The sequence below is a fragment of the Diabrotica virgifera genome, chromosome 4, assembly GCF_917563875.1.
Source record: "Diabrotica virgifera virgifera chromosome 4, PGI_DIABVI_V3a".
In the NCBI taxonomy this organism is placed as follows: domain Eukaryota; kingdom Metazoa; phylum Arthropoda; class Insecta; order Coleoptera; family Chrysomelidae; genus Diabrotica; species Diabrotica virgifera.
In genome coordinates, this window is record NC_065446.1 from 176,643,497 (window position 1) to 176,664,775 (window position 21,279).

Consider the following 21,279-nt stretch of genomic DNA (forward strand, 5'->3'; position numbering starts at 1 on the left):
TCTTATTTGATTTCCTGAAAAAGTGGTTTTATTGTTCCGTACTTCGTACCCATTCTATATAAACCGTCAATTGTTTTATCTTGTATGATACCCAAAATATTTCGAGCATCTCCTTTGGCTCTATCAAAGCTGGGGATAGGTATTGTTTAAGTTTTTCCGATCGAACATACAACATGTACCACCTGAATGTGCGTCAGAGCTCTCTTTTTGGCAAATACAACAAACCACATCTGAAGAAGTAATCTGAATTGTTTGACAATTTTCTTCCTCTCCTAGTAACGACGGTCCAGGGGTTTCGTTAGTATTATGGTGATCCTAAGTTTTTTCTCCGATTACGATATCTTCTTTCACAGTTGACGATGGAGACGAATTTTATTTTATCACAAACAGATGGAATGGGAATGTCATCGGCAACCGTGAAAGAAGATATTGCAATCGGAGAAAAAACTAAGGATCACCATAACACTAACGAAGCCCCTGCACCGTCTAGGAGAGGAAGAAAATTGTCAAACAATTCAGATTACTTCTTCAGATGTGGTTTGTTGTATTTGCCAAAAAGAGAGCTCTGGCGCACATACGTGCATAATTTGTAATCAGGTGTAATTTGTAATGCATGTTGTGTGCGCTGACAGCACACTTGGTGCATATTATGAAGGTTTTGAAAGAAAAGTTACATTACATGCGTTGTGCGCAGACAGAAAAGATTAAAATAAATAAAGGAAAGACGATTGAAGGTCTTCATGCCCAGGCTAATGCTATGAAACAATAAAGTGATAAAAATTCCTCAAATTTAATCGGAAAATCTGTAACAATACCTATCTCCAACTTTGATATAGCCAAAGGAGACGCTCGACATATTTTGGGTAGATATCATACAAGATAAAACAATTGACGGTTTATATAAAGTTGGTACGAAATACGGAACAATAAACACACTTTTTTCAAGAAATCAAATAAGAGAATGCAAAGAGAATTTTCTTAATTTCGAAGATGTTCCATACGTCAAGCTGTCTCTAAGAGAAATTAGTACAAAAGATTCTATAAAATGCTACTGCAAATTGCAATAATAAATGCTCTTCAAAATTATGTGTAAGTGTAAAAGGTCTAACGTATTGTGCAACTCTAGATGCCATAATAGACCAGTAAGGATCTGTTTTTAGGTGGATGTGAGAGGTGGCATTCAGATTTTTGCGGATAAAGTTAGGTGATAAATTCGTTAATAATAATTGATTTGTGCTCCTTCTCAAATATGCCCGGAACATTAATAAAAAAAATAAAATATTTTAAAATTTAAAAAAATTTCGTTTTTTTTTCTACTTTTTTTGCTTATAACTTAAAAACTATTCATTTTAGAAGAAAGTCCTATAGGAATAAAACAAAGATAATTAAATTTTCTATCAGACGCGATTGGTTAAAAATGTCTTAATTTATCACGCTTGTTTCAAAATAGCAATAAATATAAAATAAGGGGGCAAAACAAGCCTGTCCTTATTAAATGATTTTCCATCACTTAGGTTACACTTGGAACCTTCCTAATTCGCTTAGAAAATTTTTGTAATGTGCTCAAACCGTACACCAAATTTCATTAAAATTGAATTACTAGATTTTGCATAATAATTTTGCAATCTAAACTTTTTTAAAAAATTAAAATTTTTTAAAATCTTGCACAACAAAAACTAGACCATACAAAGATTTGTCAATTTTTTTACATATAAAGAAGTACTCCCCCCATCTAATGCACTTTACAGAATTGAAATCGGATTATTTAAGCAGCCTCAGCAATGTTTTAAAGTTATAAACAATTTTTTGGCTTATAAACAAATTAGTGCTGTGGCCAGGAGGGGGTGCTACGGGCTCCTTTATTTAGATGGACTTACCCAAGTTTTTTTTATGTATTTTGACCCGTAGAACACGAATTTTTTGGGTAACAGTTGATCCGGATGTCGATAAGATTGTTATAAACAAAAAACTTGAGGAATTACATAAAATCGATTTTTCGCAAAATAAAACATTTTTTTGTATTTCTTGGGTAATTCTAAGCAAAAAATGTTCATACAAGTTTTTTCGTAGGATGCATAGTTTTCGAGATAAACGCGGTGGAACTTTCAAAAAATCGAGAAATTGCAATTTTTGAACGCGAATAACGTTTGATTAAAAAATAAAATAGCAATTCTGCTGACAGCATTTGAAAGTTTAAGTCAAATTATACCGGTTTTAATTATTTGCATTGCTAAAAATTAATTTTTTTATTATTAAACAAAGCTATTTGTTTATAAGCCAAAAAATTGTTTGTAAATTTAAAACATTGCTGGGGCCCCTTAAATAATCCGATTTTAATTCTGTAAGTGTATTAGACAGGTAGAGCACCTCTATATATGTAAAAAAATTAGCCAACTTCTAAATGGTCTACTTTTTGTTCAGAAAGATTTTAAAAAATTTGAACTTTTTTAAAAACATTTAGATTGCAAATTTATTATGCAAAATTTATTAGGTCGATTTTAATGAAATTTGGTACACGATTTAAGTATGTTACAAAGAATTTCCTAAGTGAATTACTAAGGTTCTAAGTGCCATCAAAGTGGTTAAAAAATATTGAATAACAATAGACTTATTTTGCCAGCTTATTTTGTATTTATTGCTATATTGCAGAAAAGGTAATATCTTAAAACATTTTTTACCAGTCGTATATCATACAAAATTCAATTATCTTTATTTTATTTTTCTACGACTTTGTTCCAAAACGAATCGTTTTAAAGTTATAAGCAAAGAAAGCAGAAAAAAATCGATGTTTTTCGAAATTTTTAAATATTTTCATTTTTTTATTAATGTTCCGGGCATATTTGAGAAGGAGCATAAGACAATTATTATTGTTGAAGTTGTCACCTAACTTTATCTGCAAAAATCCGAATGCCACCTCTCACATCCAAAAATAGACGTTTTTCGCAGATCCTTACTGGTCTATAATGCCTCAACATGTGAGAACAAACACTATTTTTTTATTATTTTAAATACGACAATATAAAAATAATAAACATTAAAATTAAAAACTGACGTTTTATTAAACCTAATCTAACGAATTACGACATATTAATAGCTGATCGGGGTTTGACTAGTCAAACCCCGATTTCATAAAATTAAATTTCGACCTTTGCCTGATCAACTTAGTCTGTCCTAGAAACTGTAATTTATTTCGGGCTTTGACTAAGACCGTCAGTCAGACCTGAGGATTGCCCAGTCAAACCTAGGAGTGCCTGAAATTCGGGCTTTGACTATAACATAGATACTACTTAATAAACTGACCGCGGTAAGTGAAGAATATGGACTATCGCTTAACATGAGCAAGACGAAATATAATATATGATAATAACAAAGATAACTCGGTATATTCGTGAGATATATGTACAGAATCAACCTATTGAAAGAGTTAGAGAATTCAAATACCTAGGTACAACCATTAATGAACACAATGGCAGCTCTCAAGAAATACGAATCAGAATTGAACAAGCCAGAAGCACATTTACAAGAATGAAGAGGCTCCTCTGCTGTCGGGACTTAAACCTTGAGTTAAAAATACGACTGTTAAGGTGCTATCCGTATTATACTACGGGATGGAAGCGTGAACACTGAAGAAAATTGACATGAGGGGACTGGAGGCATTCGCGATGTGGATGTACCAAATAATACTGAATATCTTATGGGTACATAGAATAAGCAACGTAGAGGTAATGAAACGTATGCATAAGAAAAGAAAAGTACTTCTAACAATTAAGAGAAGAAAACTGAGATATATAGGACATGTGATGAGAGAAGATAAATACCTAATACTCCATGTCATTATGCAAGGAAAAATCCAGGGAAAAAGATCCATAGGAAGGAGACGCAACTCATGGCTGAAGAACCTTAAGGAATTATTTGGATGTAATAACAACGAATTACTTAGAGCCGCGGTCTCAAAAGTAAAAATCGCTCTGATGATTGCCAACCTTCGAAGCGAAGACGGCACCTAGAGAAGAAGTGTTGGAATTCAACTTTATTATTTTTGTTAAGTGTTAGAATACACATGTGGGGTCTTTCTTCATGGGTGAGCCAATTCTCCGAATGCATTAGGGCGATACACTCTTACCTAAGATTGCACATGTTACAAGGGATGTGAATGCCAGAACTGTATGTTAGTGTTAGTTCTGCGTTCGATATTTAGTCTGTTAAAATATCTCGTAGAATAAACACGTATCTTAATTTCTTTGTATATTGTAATATTACGGTTTTTCGGTTAAAATAAATAGTTTATTTACTATTATTTTTATCTTTTATTATCTGCTATTTTTAATAGGTTATGGGCGTTATTACGTTTTAGTTCACCTGTATTAAGATAATAATTAAAAGTGTACAGTCGCGAAGTTTTCGTGTTAACTGAATACATAATGGCGGAAAGTGCGAAATATAACGTCGAAAAGTTGAACGGCAAGAACTATCAGTCGTGGAGTTATTTAGTGAAAATGTTACTCATCAATGCTGATCTATGGGAATTAGTTTCGAACGAGTTACAATTAAAAGCAGACCGAAGCAGTTCTTGGAAAAAACAAAATGAAAGACTTTGTCAACTATAGCCTTACTTGTTGACGTTAATCAATTAGTGCATATCCGGAATAAGGAATTTGCGCGATGGGTAGCGCTAAGGGAGTATCATCAGAAATCAAGTTTGTCTAGTATGGTGTTTTTGTTAAAGAAAATCTGTAGGCTATCGCTAGAGGAAAATGGTGATATGGAAGCACACATTAGTTTATTCCTAGAATCGTTGAATAAACTGGCCGCCTTAGGGGAGGAAATTAAGGACAGGTTCTCAGCAGGAATTTTGCTGGGAAGTCTTACAGACTCATACAGTTTTTTGATTACAGCGCTGGAAAGTAGGCCATCGAGTGAATTTACTCTAGAATTTATTACGAGTAAATTAATAGATGAGTACAGGAGACGTCAGGGAGCTTTGGGAAGAAATCAGGAGGAGTCGGTGATAAAATCAGTATACGAGGGTAACAAAAATAATGGTACTGCAAGGGCAGAAGCAAGTCAGTGTTATTTTTGTAATTGTAAGGGCCATTTTAAACGAGACTGCTTTAAGTACAAAGCGTTTAAAAAGGAAAAGGCCAATAAAGTCACTGAAGGTACTGATGATGCATGTTTTATGGTCAATTATAGCTCAAGGGATGGAAAAAGATATTCTGCTTCGTGGTATGTGGACTCAGGAGCTTCGAGCCACATGGTTAATTACAATGGATTCTATACCCAATTTGACGGTAGCAGAAAGGGCGTTGTAAGTTTGGCGGAGAAAGGGCAATACTCCGAGGTTCAGGGTATAGGGACAGGACTTATTGAGTGCGTGACTGGGTCGGGAGTGGAAAATTTAAAAATCGACAATGTGCTGTATGTGCCGGGATTAGAGTCAAATCTGCTTTCGGTGAAAAAGCTAGCAAGTGCGGGGCATAATGTGCAGTTCGATAGAAACGAGTGTAAAATCGTTTTACGCGGAAAAGTCATCGCGAGTGCGGTGCCTTCACCGGACTTATACAAACTTTCAAAACCGTTGCCCTACCCAAAACGGACGCATATGACCGTTACTAGAAACTTGCAATTGATGGAATCGATTTATCTCTGGAAAACAAATACATAGGTGTACCTGTTTCCGTTTTTCTAAATAGATGCTTTCTGGAGGTATTTAAAAAAACTAATTAAAAGACGTCATCTTCAGAGAGCTCTAGCTCCCTTAAGAAGTATTTTCGGACTAGGTGATTTGGGTTAAACTTTAATATTTTGAGCCCAGGAATCTTCAGTTAAAATATTTTCAATCATTAATGAAACACCCTGTATATTTAGTAGGTGTATTTTAAATCGCTGAAAATATCAATGTTTTTAGAAGCCCTCGTTGAACCAGTAGTAGTAGGCTTGTTTGTTATAGAAATGGAAAATTGATTTTGGTTAAAATGACTATTATGTTTACAGTTTCTCTATTATCTATATTATAAAAGTGAATAACTTACCTGGTAAGAATTCGAGTCCTCCAGGTTGTGGCGTGAACGGTCGAAACGTTATCGTAAAGTACATTAGTTTGTATGGTTTATCACAAACCGCTATTATCCTAGGGTTGGGATTTGTTATCCTACACGTCTCGTATTCGTCTTTCGAAACGTTGTATATTATATATTTTTCTATTTCTTCGTCCCGCGTACCAGGCGAATATACGGGACAGATCAGGTCGACCTAAAAATTATATAGATTAATTCTAAAGCCAAAGGCAAATATTGAAAACTATTAAAAATATTAATAAAAGATTTTTAATTGAAAATTTATTGGTCCATTTCCCTGGTAACACCTCCATGGCTTCTAAAAATTGCAAGCCAGATGGATGCTGCTGTGAATACAAGAGGGAATTCTAAAAAGTTACAATTCACAACCCCGTCTACAGTTTGGTAAAGTTCCAACGGAAAAATGGACCTAGTTACTTTATAGGAGTAATACTAATAAAATAAAAATGTATACCATTTTTATTCAGTTGCAATGCGAAGGCAAAACTGTCTTATTTTTCACTTAGAACAGGGAGAGCAAACCAGCACTCTGAATCGACGATTTTCGACTCTTTTTGGAGTCATCATTTTTTAGAGTTACCTCTTGTCTTCACTGCAGCATCCATCTGGCTTGCAATTTTTAGAAGCCATGGAAGTAATACTAGGGAAATGGACCAATAAGTTTTCAATTAAAAATCTTTTATTAATATTTTTAATATTTTTAATATTTTTAATATTTTTCAATATTATTAATGTTTATATTAGGTTGAAAACTTTGCCTTTCAGTGGCCAGGTGACGCTAGTCACCTACTCCATTAACGTCAGTTGCAATGCGGGGATAAGCTTTCGTGGTTTTGTCACTTCGAGCAGAGAGCAGCAAGCCTACGCCTCTCCGATGATGACTCAAAAAAGAGTCGAAAATCGTCGATTCAGAGTGCTGGTTTGCGCTCCCTGTTCTAAGTGAAAAATAAGACAGTTTTGCCTTCGCATTATTACAAAATGTATACAAATGTATAAATTATTAAATGTATACATTTTTATTTTAGATTAATTATAATTGTCACAAAAAACGCATACACCGAAAAAAGAAACGAGACTCGGAAAATGACATATTATAACGGCTCGAAAGCCATATGAGTCACGGAGAAACAAGAAAGTTCTATCATCAAGTAAATATTATTAGAAAAGAATTCAAACCGAGAATCAACTATTGTAATGATAAGGAAGGTACCTAACTTACTTACCAACAAAGAGGATATCCTGTTACGATGGGTAGAGCACTTTCGAGAGTTACTGGAAGGGGAACCTACTAACAATATAGAGCTGGAATACCGAAATGAGGAACTCGTGGAACCCCCCTCGGTAGAAGAAGTGAAAATATCTATAGAAAAACTAAGAAACCACAAATCCCCAGGCAGCGATGGCATCCCAGCAGAGTTATTTAAGCACGGTGGAGAGCAGCTCAACAAGGTGATGCGAGAAATTGTTTGTAAAATTTGGTCTGAGGAGCAAATGCCTGAAGAATGGAGCTTAGGCTTAATATGCCCGTTACACAAAAAGGGAAACCAACTGGAATGCAATAATTACCGCGGAATAACTCTCCTAAATACAGCATACAAGATGTTGTCAAACATTTTGCACGAGAGACTGAAGCCTTATACCGAAAAGTTTCTAGGAGAATACCAGGCAGGATTCAGGCGTGGACGTTCAACCATTAACCAGATCTTTACACTACGACAGATCCTGGAAAAAGCGCAAGAGTTTAACATAGATATGTACCATATTTTTGTCGATTTTAAAGCTGCTTATGACAGTGTATTAAGACCAAGTCTCTATAACGCTATGAATGAGTTATGAATCCCAAAAAAACTCATATGTATGATAAAAGTGACAATGGCGAAGATGATATCAGCAGTAAAAATTCAAAACGACTCGTCAACCCCATTTGAAATACATAGGGGGTTAAGGCAGGGAGATGCGCTGGCGTGTCAACTTTTTAATGTAGCATTAGAAAAAGTCGTACGAGACGCTAATATAGATAGCAGGGGAACAATATTCAATAGATCTGTCCAAATTCTAGCATATGCAGACGACGTGGACATTATAACAAGAACCAGAGCGAGAACTGCGGAAATCCTAACCGAGCTAGTAGCAGCAGCAGAACGAATGGGGTTACATATAAATCGAAATAAAACAAAATTCATGGCGACTAACACAAACACAAGAGCTGGAAATGTTGACGCAGATCTAATCATCAATGACCAAAACTTCGAAGCGGTCAAAGAGTTCATATATCTAGGGACATCGGTTAACTCCAATAATAATACATCAGAGGAAATAAAAAGACTAATAATAATTGCAAACAGGTGTTATCATAGTCTATCAAAGTACTAAGCTAACAAACGTCTGTCTCAAAAAACTCGTATAAGGCTGTATAGAACATTGATAGTCCCCGTTCTCACATATGGATCAGAGGCATGGACGCTAACTAAAACAGATGAATCCGCTCTGTCGATTTTTGAAAGAAAGGTGCTACGTAAGATATTCGGAGCGCTCTGTGAGAACGGAATATGGAGGCGTAGATATAACTTTGAACTGCACAATATCTACAAGCATACGTTTGGTAGAAAAGATATTATCACTATAATTAAGCGAAACCGCCTGCAGTGGGCAGGACATGTAGCCCGGGCCCCTGAATCGAACATGATAAAAAAGATTCTAACAGCGCAACCCGTGGGAATGAGAAGACGGGGTAGACCAAAGCGGAGGTGGATGGACGGTGTAACACAGGATGCCGAGAAGATCGGAGTCGGCAACTGGAAAATGCAAGCAAGGGACAGAACAGAATGGCGTAGAAAGCTTGAGAAGGTCGAGGCCCTCTAAGAGCTGTAGCAGCAAGATGATGATGATGATGATGACAATTATAATTATATACACAATTAATTAATGTTAACATTAATTAAATAATTAAACGGCACAGTTATTTTGATTAATTTATGATATGATTCATAAGATTAAAATTTAAAAATTATTTGTACCCAGTACTTTAAAACTATTTGGCGTATCCTTATCATACTTGGCAGAAAGTGTAGGCACTGTACACCCTACTAAATTAAGATAAATAAACGTTTCTAGCTACTACCAGAGGCGTACGACAGGGGATAGTGACTGGTTGTCCCTTCCCAAATTCTACGAAACTGACGAAATTGCTATTTTAGTGTAATTTTTTGATTTTCCAATACTTTTTATGCAAATAATATACTCTTCATTCGTAACGATAAAATGATTAGTTTTTGAGATATTTGAAATTAAATATGAAGCGACACAATACATTAATCAAAATAACCGTGTCGTTTCATTTTTAACTTCAAATATCTCGAAAACTAATGACTTTATCGTCACGAATGAAGAGTATATTATTTTCATAGAAAGTATTGGAGAATACAAAAATTGAACTAAAATAGCAATTCCGCCAGTAGCGTAGAATTTGGAAAGGGTCAACCATTTACTTTCCCCCGTCGTACGCCTCTGGTAATAGCCAGAAACGTTTGTTTAACGTAATTTAGTAGTTTGCACAGCACCTATACTTTCTGCTAAGTATGAAAAGGATACGTCGAACAGTTTTAAAATGCTGAGCAAAAATAGTTTTTAAATTTTTAGATAAAACACCCTGTAACTCAGTAAGGAACCACATTTTATTTAAGTGTTTTAGGTTAAATCTTCGTATTTTGTGCTAAGGTTTCTCCAGTTACTATATGGACAATTATTAATGAAACACCCTGTATACAGTGATGAGTGCCTAATAATCGACAAAATAACGCAAAAGACGGAAAACATATTAAATTGTAAGCTAATAGGTACGAGATAATGGATGGAGTATTTCAAAGAAATGTATGAAGAACAGAATGTAACAAACAAAATAGAAGAGGAACCTAACAGACACCCAATGAACATGAAGACCGAAGAATTCACCCATGAAAAGATAAATGATGCAATTAAATAATTAAAGAGAGGAAAAGCTGCCGGAATAGACAATATCCCTGCTAAGTTAATCAAAGCAGACATCGAAACGTCTACCTCTAAACTCTTCAAAATTCTAAATAAAATTTGGAGAACCGAAGAGCTACCCATAGAATGGACGCAGGGCTTAATAATTGTAAAAATTCCTAAGAAGGGTGACACATCATCCAACCAATTCACGTCCACTGCTGGACATAGGTCTCCCCCAATTGTTTCCACACTTCACGGTTTTGTGCTGATTGTTGTCAGTTTTTACTAATCCGCCTGATATCATCTGTCCATCGTGTAGGCGGCCTTCCTCTACTGCGTTTATCTTCTCTTGGTCTTCATTCCATCAGCTTTCGTGTCCATCTTGAATCTTTCAGCCTGGCGACGTGTCCTGCCCAGTTCCATTTGAGCCTGGTGATACGTTCTATAACATCTGCGATACCGGTTCTTTGTCTGAGATCTTCATTTCTTATTTTATCCAGTAGGATTACGCCCAGCATGGATCTTTCCATACGCCTTTAAGCAACCCGCATTTTCGACGCTGTTGCCTTGGTTAGAGTCAGTGTCTCTGCTTCATATGTCATTACCGGCAGCACACATTGGTCAAACACTTGTCTTTTTAAACCGATCGGTATACTGCTCCTAAATATGTCTCTCAGAGCTCCGTAGGCTGCCCAAGCAAAAGTTAATCTTCTTTTTATTTCGCATGTTTGGTTATCTCTGCCAATTCTAATTTCATGACCCAAGTAAATGTACTCTTCCACTAGTTCTACTTCTTGTTCACGTATAATCAGCTGTCCGCTAGGAATCAGATTAGTCATAAATTTAGTTTTAGAAAAGTTCATTTTCAGGCCTATTTTCCAGCAGATAGCGTCTAACTCATTTAGCATTTTCTTTACTTCTCCTAGGTCATCAGTTATAAGGACTATGTCATCTGCAAAACGAAAATGATTTAACTTTTCTCCATCTATTGTGATCTATTTATTGTCCCAGTTGAGCATCTTAAAGGCATATTCCAGAACAGTTATGCCTTGTCTTACGCCGCGTTCTATGCTTATTTGTTTGGTTTTATCATGTAACTTAACACTCATTGTTGCCTCTTTATAAATATCATAGATGAGTGTACTGTAACGGTAGTCAATGCGGCATTCATTTAGAGCTTCTAAAATGCTATCCAGCTCTATCGTGTCAAAGGCTTTATGAAAATCCACGAATGCTAGGACAAGGGGCTTATTATATTCTATTGACTTCTCAATTAGTAACTTTACTGCCTGCAGCTGGTCGTTTGTTCCAAAGTTTGATCAAAATCCAGCTTGTTCTATTGGCTGGTAAAAATCTAGCTTCTTTTCTACTCTTGATGTCACTACTTTTGTAAAGAGTTTGTAAAGATTGAAAATTGTTTTGTAAAGAGTTTGTGTTTGACACATCCAAACGTAAAAATTGGAGACCGATCACCCTGCTATGCACAACAAGCAAAATAATGACTCGAATCATGCTTGAAAGAATGAAGAAGGAATTTGATAAAGTTATAAGAGAAAACCAAGCTGGATTCCGGGCACGAAGATCCTGCATTGACCACATTTGTACGATGAGAACGATTACAGAGCAATCATTAGAGTTGCAGAGAACAAGCTATATGTGAATTTTGTAGACTTCGAGAAAGCGTTTGATCGCGTAGATCGCAAAGCCTTATGGAAATTACTTGAAAAATATGGAATAATTCCCTAATGGAAATATATCAGAATTAGAAAACTGCTCTACGAAGGGTCCACAGCACGCATAGTCCACAAAGGAAAGTTAACATAACAAATAGATATTGGTACAGGAGTAAGGCAAGGCTGTGTGCTCTCTCCGACCTTATTCCTGATAGTAATCGACTGGATCATGTCCAAGGCTACTAGTAATAATACTGACCAAGATGGAATGTTTTTAACCAACTTGAGGACTTGGAATTTGCAGATGATAATATACAGGGTGTAACTAAGGGATGAATATTTAGGGGATGATTTTTTCTACGCCATATTAAAGTATATTACAAATTGAATAGATCAGTTTTTGTCCCATTCAAAAATCTCTATTCGTTTGAGAGATATAGCCTGGCTAAATTAGTCTGGAACACTCTGTATGCCTTTTAACAGAAAAACGACAACACATGCAACGCAAAACTGAAAAGGTAGCAGAGGCAGGGAAGTAGGTCGGAATAAACATAAACGTCAAAAAAACTCAGATAATGAAAATAAATACATTAAGAGAAATGGGAATATCACTGGGAGACACGGAATTAGAAACGGTAGAAAATTTAACTACTTGGAGGCAGACAGTTGACGCCCTATGCTCCGCATAGAGTGAAGAGGAATAAATAAGTAAGGTACGAGATAAAGTTAGTCCTTATACGTGGCTAGTTGACTTCAGTCATAAATATACGTATGATGTCGAAAAACATTTTATTTTAATGTCCCAGTTATTCGTTTCGGCTGACACAAATAAACATCAAATCGAAATAAAACGTAAAATAAACTTAATTCTAAACTAAAATTCTGGCTTATTAAAGAAGATTGTGTAATGGTCGTCAGTTATCCCTGAGCGAGGAAAGTTTTATCTTTGTTGTATTTGTCCCATATCAACTCAAAACTGTAGGTGAATAAAGGATTTTTTATAGAATAGAATAAAGGATAGAATAAAGGAACTAACAGGCAACTTGACTAATATTTATCATATAACAGAACAAAAACAGAACAGAGTCAGTCCATAAATTTTCTAGATTTAAAAAATATCACGACTGCAAAACAAACAGTTCTCCGTATTTTATAAACCTACCCATACTTACACAGCTATACACATTTCATCATCCCATCCTACACAACATAAATTAGCTGCCTACCATAGCATGTTACCTAGATTAACAGAAATTCCCATTTCAAAAATAACTTCGAGATAGAATAATTGAATATCATTAAGCAAATAGAAATATTGGGTATAACGAACAAACAATAACCAAAATTTTAAACCAAAAACTCTATAAGAAAGCCCTAAAATTAGTGTTCCCACAGATACCGCCACAGAAAAAAACCCAGTACCTTCTGCTCTCTCACATATACAGGCAAGATATCAACAAAAATAGCCAAACACATAAAAAAGAAAAGAATAATACCAGCTTTCAGAACTAACAACAACTTAAGCAAATACATTAAGAACAATAAGCGCCAAAAGAAAAAAGAATTAAAGAGCGGTGTTTGCAAAATGACATGTTGTGACTGTCCAAAAGCTTACATCGGTCAAACTGGAAGAACCTTTGGCAAATGGATTAATGGATAGCAGAACACAAAAGAGCTTTCAACACAGCCAAAATCCTGACGCGACGGCCAAAACACCGACACGCCAGAATCCTGACAGCCCAAAATCCCGACATGCAACAATTCTCGCATAAGCAAAAATCCCGACCACTACATTTTGAATATTTATTGTTCCTTTTCAAATACAATACCAAATCATATTATACAGTATTGAAATTGAAAAATTAATTACTTGCTAATAAGTACGGGTACTAATTATTATGTATTTTATGTAGATAAGGACACACCATTAAACTTGATAAAAATAATAAACTTAAAGATAAAACCCATAACTAAATTAAAATTCATGGTGACGTTCCAATTATTACTTTAATCATCGTCAGAATAATAAGTTTCTTGACCGGATGCTTTAAAATAATTTTAAAGGAACAAACAATAATTAATGAAAACGTAAAAATGACATTGACATTCATTGGGTTAAGTCAATAATTTCAAACACGCCATGTATTGTTGCGTGTTTAAGGGTGGCTTCAAAAGAAATATGGATAATGCCTCCTTGATGCTGAGTTCCGTTGGAGAACTTGCATGACCAATGATTGAGAAGTCCTTACGACTAATAGGGTGGTCAGAATCAGTCATATGTTGGAATACCGCTGAATTTGATCGTCTTCCTAAGTGAGGAGTGACACCTAAGTGTTCGCAACATCTGACATTAAAGTGACGTCGAGTCTTCCCGACGTACGTAGCTGCACAGCTACTACATTTGAGTTGGTATATAATGTTAGATGCGAGATCACTAGGAATCATGTCTTTCACATGGAAACGAGATCCTATTCTTTCCAAAGTCGTGAAAGCAAATCTTAATTCTATAGAGGGAAATGCTTTTTTAATTGTTCTACGGATGTTGCGTCGGATTTGTAAGCTGTGGTAACCAGTATATGGAAGTTTGATATAGATCTTTTCTTTGATTTCTTCTACTTTGCTGTTTGGTTGGAATTTGTTATTGAAAAAACGTCTGATGTATATTTCTAAGAAGTTCAACGAAAAACCATTTTTACTTAAGATCACCTTTATGTTTTCTAACTCTTCATGTAGGAATTGCCAGGTTGAACAGATAGTGAAAGCGCGGTGAACAAGTATATTGATTAAACTTGTTTTGTATTTGTTGGGAATGAAGCTATCTGCGTTTATATACAGGCCGGTGAAGGTTGGTTTTCTATATATTGAAGTGGAAATACAAAAACAAGTTTAATCAATATACTTGTTCACCGCGCTTTCACTATCTGTTCAACCTGGCAATTCCTACATGAAGAGTTAGAAAACATAAAGGTGATCTTAAGTAAAAATGGTTTTTCGTTGAACTTCTTAGAAATATACATCAGACGTTTTTTCAATAACAAATTCCAACCAAACAGAAAAGTAGAAGAAATCAAAGAAAAGATCTATATCAAACTTCCATATACTGGTTACCACAGCTTACAAATCCGACGCAACATCCGTAGAACAATTAAAAAAGCATTTCCCTCTATAGAATTAAGATTTGCTTTCACGACTTTGGAAAGAATAGGATCTCGTTTCCATGTGAAAGACATGATTCCTAGTGATCTCGCATCTAACATTATATACCAATTCAAATGTAGTAGCTGTGCAGCTACGTACGTCGGGAAGACTCGACGTCACTTTAATGTCAGATGTTGCGAACACTTAGGTGTCACTCCTCACTTAGGAAGACGATCAAGAACAATTCCAAATTCAGCGGTATTCCAACATATGACTGATTCTGACCACCCTATTAGTCGTAAAGACTTATCAATCATTGGTCATGCAAGTTCTCCAACGGAACTCAGCATCAAGGAGGCATTATCCATATTTCTTTTGAAGCCACCCTTAAACACGCAACAAGACATGGCGTGTTTGAAATTATTGACTTAACCCAATGATTGTCAATGTCATTTTTGCGTTTTCATTAATTATTGTTAGTTCCTTTAAAATTATTTTAAAGCATCCGCTCAAGAAACTTATTATTCTGACGATGATTAAAGTAATAATTGAAACGTCACCATGAATTTTAATTTAGTTATGGGTTTTATCTTTAAGTTTATTATTTTTATTATGTATTTTAAAAGAAAAAATCATTAAACACTTCATTTTAAAATTAGTTCATTCATATTAAATGGTAAATACTTTTGTTTAGTAACAAAAAGTAAAAAACAGATGGCCATAAACAAAAAACCAGAAATAAATGTAATTGTATGTTAAAAAGAAACTTATCAAACCTGTCGAGATTCTGGCGTGTCGGGATTTTGGCCTGTCGGGATTCTGGCGTGTCGGTATTTTGGCCGTCGGGATTTTGGCCGTCGGGATTTTGGCTGTCGGGATTTTGGGGTAGACCCAGAAAAACATATTCTACGTACGCACTTCACCTTCTAGATTATAACCATTCTTTTAATGAACCGTATCAAATTCTTCATATTCAAAATAAGGCCTTAAGCTATTTTTATTAGAATTTATGGAAATTAATCGTACAAAAGTGGATTAGAAAAGTACTGGGCATATCTAAATTTCTTGGTATTTACTCCTTCAAACGAATTAAGTTGAAATAAATAATTCATTTTTAGCATTAAGTTCAACAACTACAAACAATTATTGTTCTGAATTTAACTTATTTTGTTAAAGACATATAAGATATAATTTATTGATAAAAAATCGCTTCACTTAAAATGTGATTTTAATAAGTGACGCCGACATCAAGCGCCGACCAGTTAAATTCGAAATCGCAAACAAATACCTTTTAAGCCAAATAAATATATTCATATGGTTTTACGAATACAAACACAAAAATTTGATATGATGTTCAAACATGTACATATCATCTATCGCACAGTATGTAACTCCATTAAAAAAAAACTTTTTAATGAAACACATTTTGGATTTCAAGAGAAAAATGCATTCAAACATTTTAAATTCATTTACAGTTTTTACATGTTATATTATATGCCCTTTTAGGGCACTAATCGTTACTTTTGCATTTAAAAGTTAAATCAATGTAGTTTTTCTGCATTTTTATAAAAACCATTGAACCACAATTGGAAAGTGTGTATATACAGAGAGGTTCTAAATTATGGAATAAATTCATTTTTTCGAGAATGGGGCACTGTGACGTCATCCATTTGGGCTTGATGACGGAATCAATGATTTTTTTAATAGAAATAGGGGTCGTGTGGTAGCTCATTTGAAAGGTTATTCAATTCTCTTTCAGTAATATAACTATTAACATCATTATTTATTCAGGGTGGCCAAAAATTTTTGAATTAAATTATATGCCGCAAAAAGTAGAATGTATGTAATTTATTTAACTCAAAATACATTTTACTAATGTCAGATAATATAAAAAAATCTTTATTTCATAGATAAACATTGCTTTTCGTTTAAATTAAATTTTGTCCTGCCAAGAGGCAGGTGGGTGACTGACAATGAATTTAAGCGAAAAGCAATGTTTATTTATGAAATAAACATTTTTTTTATATCATCTGACATCAGTAAAATGTATTTTGAGTTAATTAAATTACACACATTCTTGTTTTTTGCGTCATTTAAATTAAATTAAAAATTATTTTTTGGCCACCCTGTATAAATAATGTTGTTATTGTTTATATTACTGAATAGAGAATTGAATAACCTTTCAAATGAGCTACCACACGACCCCTATTACCATTTAAAAAATCATCGATTACGTCATCACGCCCAAATGAATGACGTCACTATTATGGCATATAATAAATATGTCAAAAATCATAATTTAAAAATAAACATCGAACTGTCTCGAGATTTTTCTCCGAAGTGGTCTATTCTCGAAGACATTAATTTATTCCAGAATTTTGAACCCCTATACTCTAACTCTATATTATATTCTGACCCGATGAACTTCGTTAAAAGAAAATACTCAAAAATATTATGTCAGGAAAAAGTTTAATAAATAATTGTCCATGCGCGAAACATAGAAAATACAAGTTAATTCCGCAAACTTCCAACGATCGGCCTTGCAGTTTGTTTATCGTCATTGCAAAAGCCAAACGCACGGAAAATTTTTGATGCTTAAAATCAAATGGTAAAGGCGCGTTTACATGTATCCAGTAACTGGCGCCAGTCGCACTGGAACGTCAGTGCTGGCATGGTAGTGGCATCATGTAAACGCTTTTTTGTTCCAGTCCAGCGCTGTCTCGAATAGAAGGTTGGTCTATTTTTCATGCCAGTGGCCCTCGTCCGCGTCCCCTCTAACCCCGTGCCAGTGGTTGTAGGTACGTGTAAACACAGCGTTCCAGTCGCTGGCGCTGTCGTACCTGTGGTTTCAGTGGCAGTATTATGATTTTTAATAAGAGTGCCAGTGAGATTGGCGCCAGTTACTGGATACGTGTAAACGAACCTATCCAGCGCTGTCTTAGTCAAGCACTCGCATTCCAGTGAGACTGGCGCCAGTTACTGGATACGTGTAAACGTTACTTTAGTCTGTTGGAATCATCGGTATACGCGGGATTCAAGACATTCCCCCTTTGTATTTTTTCTTTATGGTCCATTGCCTTAGTGATTTTATTATTAACTGATTTAAACCAAAACCACGTTCCTCGAAGGAAATTCTAAATGGTCACATTAAGATCATCGACATCCGTATTCTTTTCTGCTAATATTGTTCGTTCACTCGGCCAGTTAATGTTATTCAACGTTGCGCTATGTCCGAAAAAACGAGTATATCTACAACCAGGAAATGTCCCATGCAGTATTGAACTCATTATCATGTTGCGATATATAGGCTATTGATTATGTATTTTAGAAAGGAACTACAACGTTAACGGGGTTTTATTGTTTCATATAGTCAATGGACCTCTAAATATGAAAAAACCGCGGAGTACTACCTTGTAAAGTGGTGCGTTTTTGAGAAAGGGGTGAATTAGTCAGGTCAATTAGTAGAAAAAATTGAATTGGAAAAGACTGTAAGACTTGTACACACTTCTAAATAGGTCAAAACGGCAAACAGGTGTATGTTTTCAAAAAACTTTTGATAGTGTGTAAAAAATATATTTTATATCAGCTAAGTACTTTCAACACATAATGTGCCATCATCAGAGCTTCGTCCTCTTAAAATACCTTCATAGAAGAGCAATTGCTCAACAACACAACAAAAAACATGAATACTGGGCAAAAGCCACAGATATAGGGTATAACCCTTTACAGTGAATAGAATCACATCTAAATTCTTTTATTAATTTATAAAGACAACATGGCTGAGTCAGACCATTTTGAGCCCACGTGAACAGCAGATCAGCTGAGGAAGAATTTAGATGTGATTCTATTCACTGTAAAGGGTTATACCCTATATCTGTGACTTTTGCCCAGTATTCATGTTTTTTGTTGTGTTGTTGAGCAATTGCTCTTCTATGAAGGTATTTTAAGAGGACGAAGCTCTGATGATGGCACGTTATGTGTTGAAAGTACTTAGCTGATATAAAATATATTTTTTACACACTATCAAAAGTTTTTTGAAAACATACACCTGTTTGCCGTTTTGACCAATTAGTAGAAAGGTAGCATTTTTGTTTCTGGCCCTATAACTTTTTTCCACGGGGATATAAAAAAAACTTCCATCCTTTCTCTTTAAAATGACGTTTGGTGTAAGTCTGTATGATTTATAGTTTCCAAAATATAATTTTTCAAATTTCGCCACTTACAACAATTTTGGGCCATTTTCCAAACATTGTTCTGTAACGTTCTTTTACGCAGCTTTAGGTATATGCAATGTTACATTTAGTAGGAAGAAAAGTAAATTACCTTTAAAACGGTCTATCGGAGAAGGCTGTATGACTATTTTTAAGTAAGATATGATTTTTCAAAATTTTATACTTTTAATGATTTTTGATATATTTTACGATTATTTTTAAATTTCTCATTATAACTTTTTTATTGTATATTTAGGTATATACATTGCGCAATAAAAAGGAAAGATTATTTTCTTTACTTTAAAATGGTGTATTGTAAAAAATTTTAGGTCTATTTTTAAACAAGATATGCTTTTTCAAAGTTTGACATATTACACATGCAATAGGTCCCACTAAGTTGGAACCATATGAAAAACTTTTTTATTATTAACTTTATGAAAAAAATAATTCGGTATAAAATGCTCTGCATAGTCTAAAACCTAAGATGTAATCATCAGATATCAAATTTTATCAACAGTGTACGAGGTATGTTAAAAAATATGAATTTCGCTTAAGAGTAAAGTACCTTTATATTTCACAACATCGAAAAGTGTTATTAAGAAAACTTATTTGGAATTAAAAATTATGTTACAATATGCAATTATATTCTTCTAATTGAAAATAATTAAAAATTTCAAAATTTTTCTCAAATTACGGATACCCTTGGATATCCTACGAATATCTTGTTTAAAAATAGTCCCAGAGATGATTGCAATACACCATTTTAAAGTAAAGAAAATAAGCTTTTTTTATTCCAGAATGTATATACCTAAAGGTACAAGAAAAAAAGTCATAATGAAAAATTTTAAAAATAATCATAAAAAATATCAAAAATCATTAAAACTATAAAATCTTAAAAAAGCATAACTTGTTTAAAAATAGTCGTACGACCTTATACAGTAGACCATTTTAAAGGTAATTTACTACTCTTTCTACTAAATGTACCAGTGCATATACATACCTAGAAACGCGTAGAAAAAAGTTACAGAACAATATTTGCGAAATAATGGGGAAAATGGCTGGGAAAAAATTCTGTGAGCGGCAAACTTTGAAAAATCCTATTTCGAAAACTATAAATCCTAGAGACTTCTACCAAACGTCATTTTAAAGAGGAAGGATGGAAGTTATTTTTAGCTGAAGCAATACCTATACCTATATCCCTGTGGAAAAAAATTATGGGGCAAAAAACAAAATTGCTTTCTATTGTGTTTTTTTCTTGCTTTTCTTTTGAATGTATTTTTGTAAAAAAAATTCTTTTGACTTTAAAATATGATATTTTGATAGTAAATTTATCCTGGAACAATTTTCCTGTGGAAGTGTTTGTACCAAAAGTGAATGGAACTCACCTTAATTCACCCTGTGCCTAGGGACTAATTCACACCTTTCTCAAAACCGCACCCATTATAGAGGTCTGTTGACCATATGAAATAATAAAATCCCGTTAACGTTGTAGTTCTTTTTAGCTCTCTTATTTTGAACATAATCAATAGCCTAATAGATCACTAGTAACAGTCACTGCTTAACCAGCCTCATTTTTAAAGAAGTATGGTCCAATTATGCCTACCCCACAGCCCAAAATTTCGCACCAAACAGTGACACGTTGTGGATTCATTTTGGTTCAATTTTGACAATTAACAAATCCGTCAAGGTGAAAGTGAGCTTCATCGCTTAGGATGATTTTCCTCAAAAAATCAGCATACAATAATTGTTGATGTTCAGTAATCCATTTAACGAACTCTGCTGAGCTTCGCCATTATGCTTCAGTTTTTGTGTCAATCAACCTTCAGTGAGTACCTATACGATCTAGAGAGTTTCTTGAAGTTTGCAATTTAGCAAGACCGAGAATATTGTATCAGTATTCTCTTAATTTTAAAGAACAATACATTTACCAATATTATTTCACTTAGCCGACAACCAAACAGATTCTTGCCGATAGCCCGATCAAAGAACACACAACTTTACGAAAACCTCCAAAAAAAAGGAAGGATGAAAGTTTGCGAACAGGTAGTTGAAATTGTCTATTATTATATATAGGGTGTCCCAAAAGTAGCGGAACGGTCGAATATTTGGCGAACTAAACATCGGATCGAAAAACTGAAAAATACGTTTTCAATCATTTTCAAAAATCTATCGAATGACACCAAACATTAATCCCTGCTACACCCCCTGGAG

General features: G+C 34.4%; 1 protein-coding gene across 4 annotated transcripts in view; it reads right to left on the reverse strand.

Moving 5' to 3' along the window:
- The window catches only part of LOC126883261 (ephrin-A4), a 443,595-nt gene that overhangs the window by 56,356 nt on the left and 365,960 nt on the right, over nucleotides 1-21,279 (reverse strand). For all 4 annotated transcript variants that reach the window (XM_050648573.1, XM_050648572.1, XM_050648575.1 and 1 more), the window contains one exon: nucleotides 6,033-6,252. In XM_050648573.1, the coding sequence (XP_050504530.1) occupies nucleotides 6,033-6,252 (220 nt within the window). The remainder of the gene's footprint in view (nucleotides 1-6,032; nucleotides 6,253-21,279) is intronic.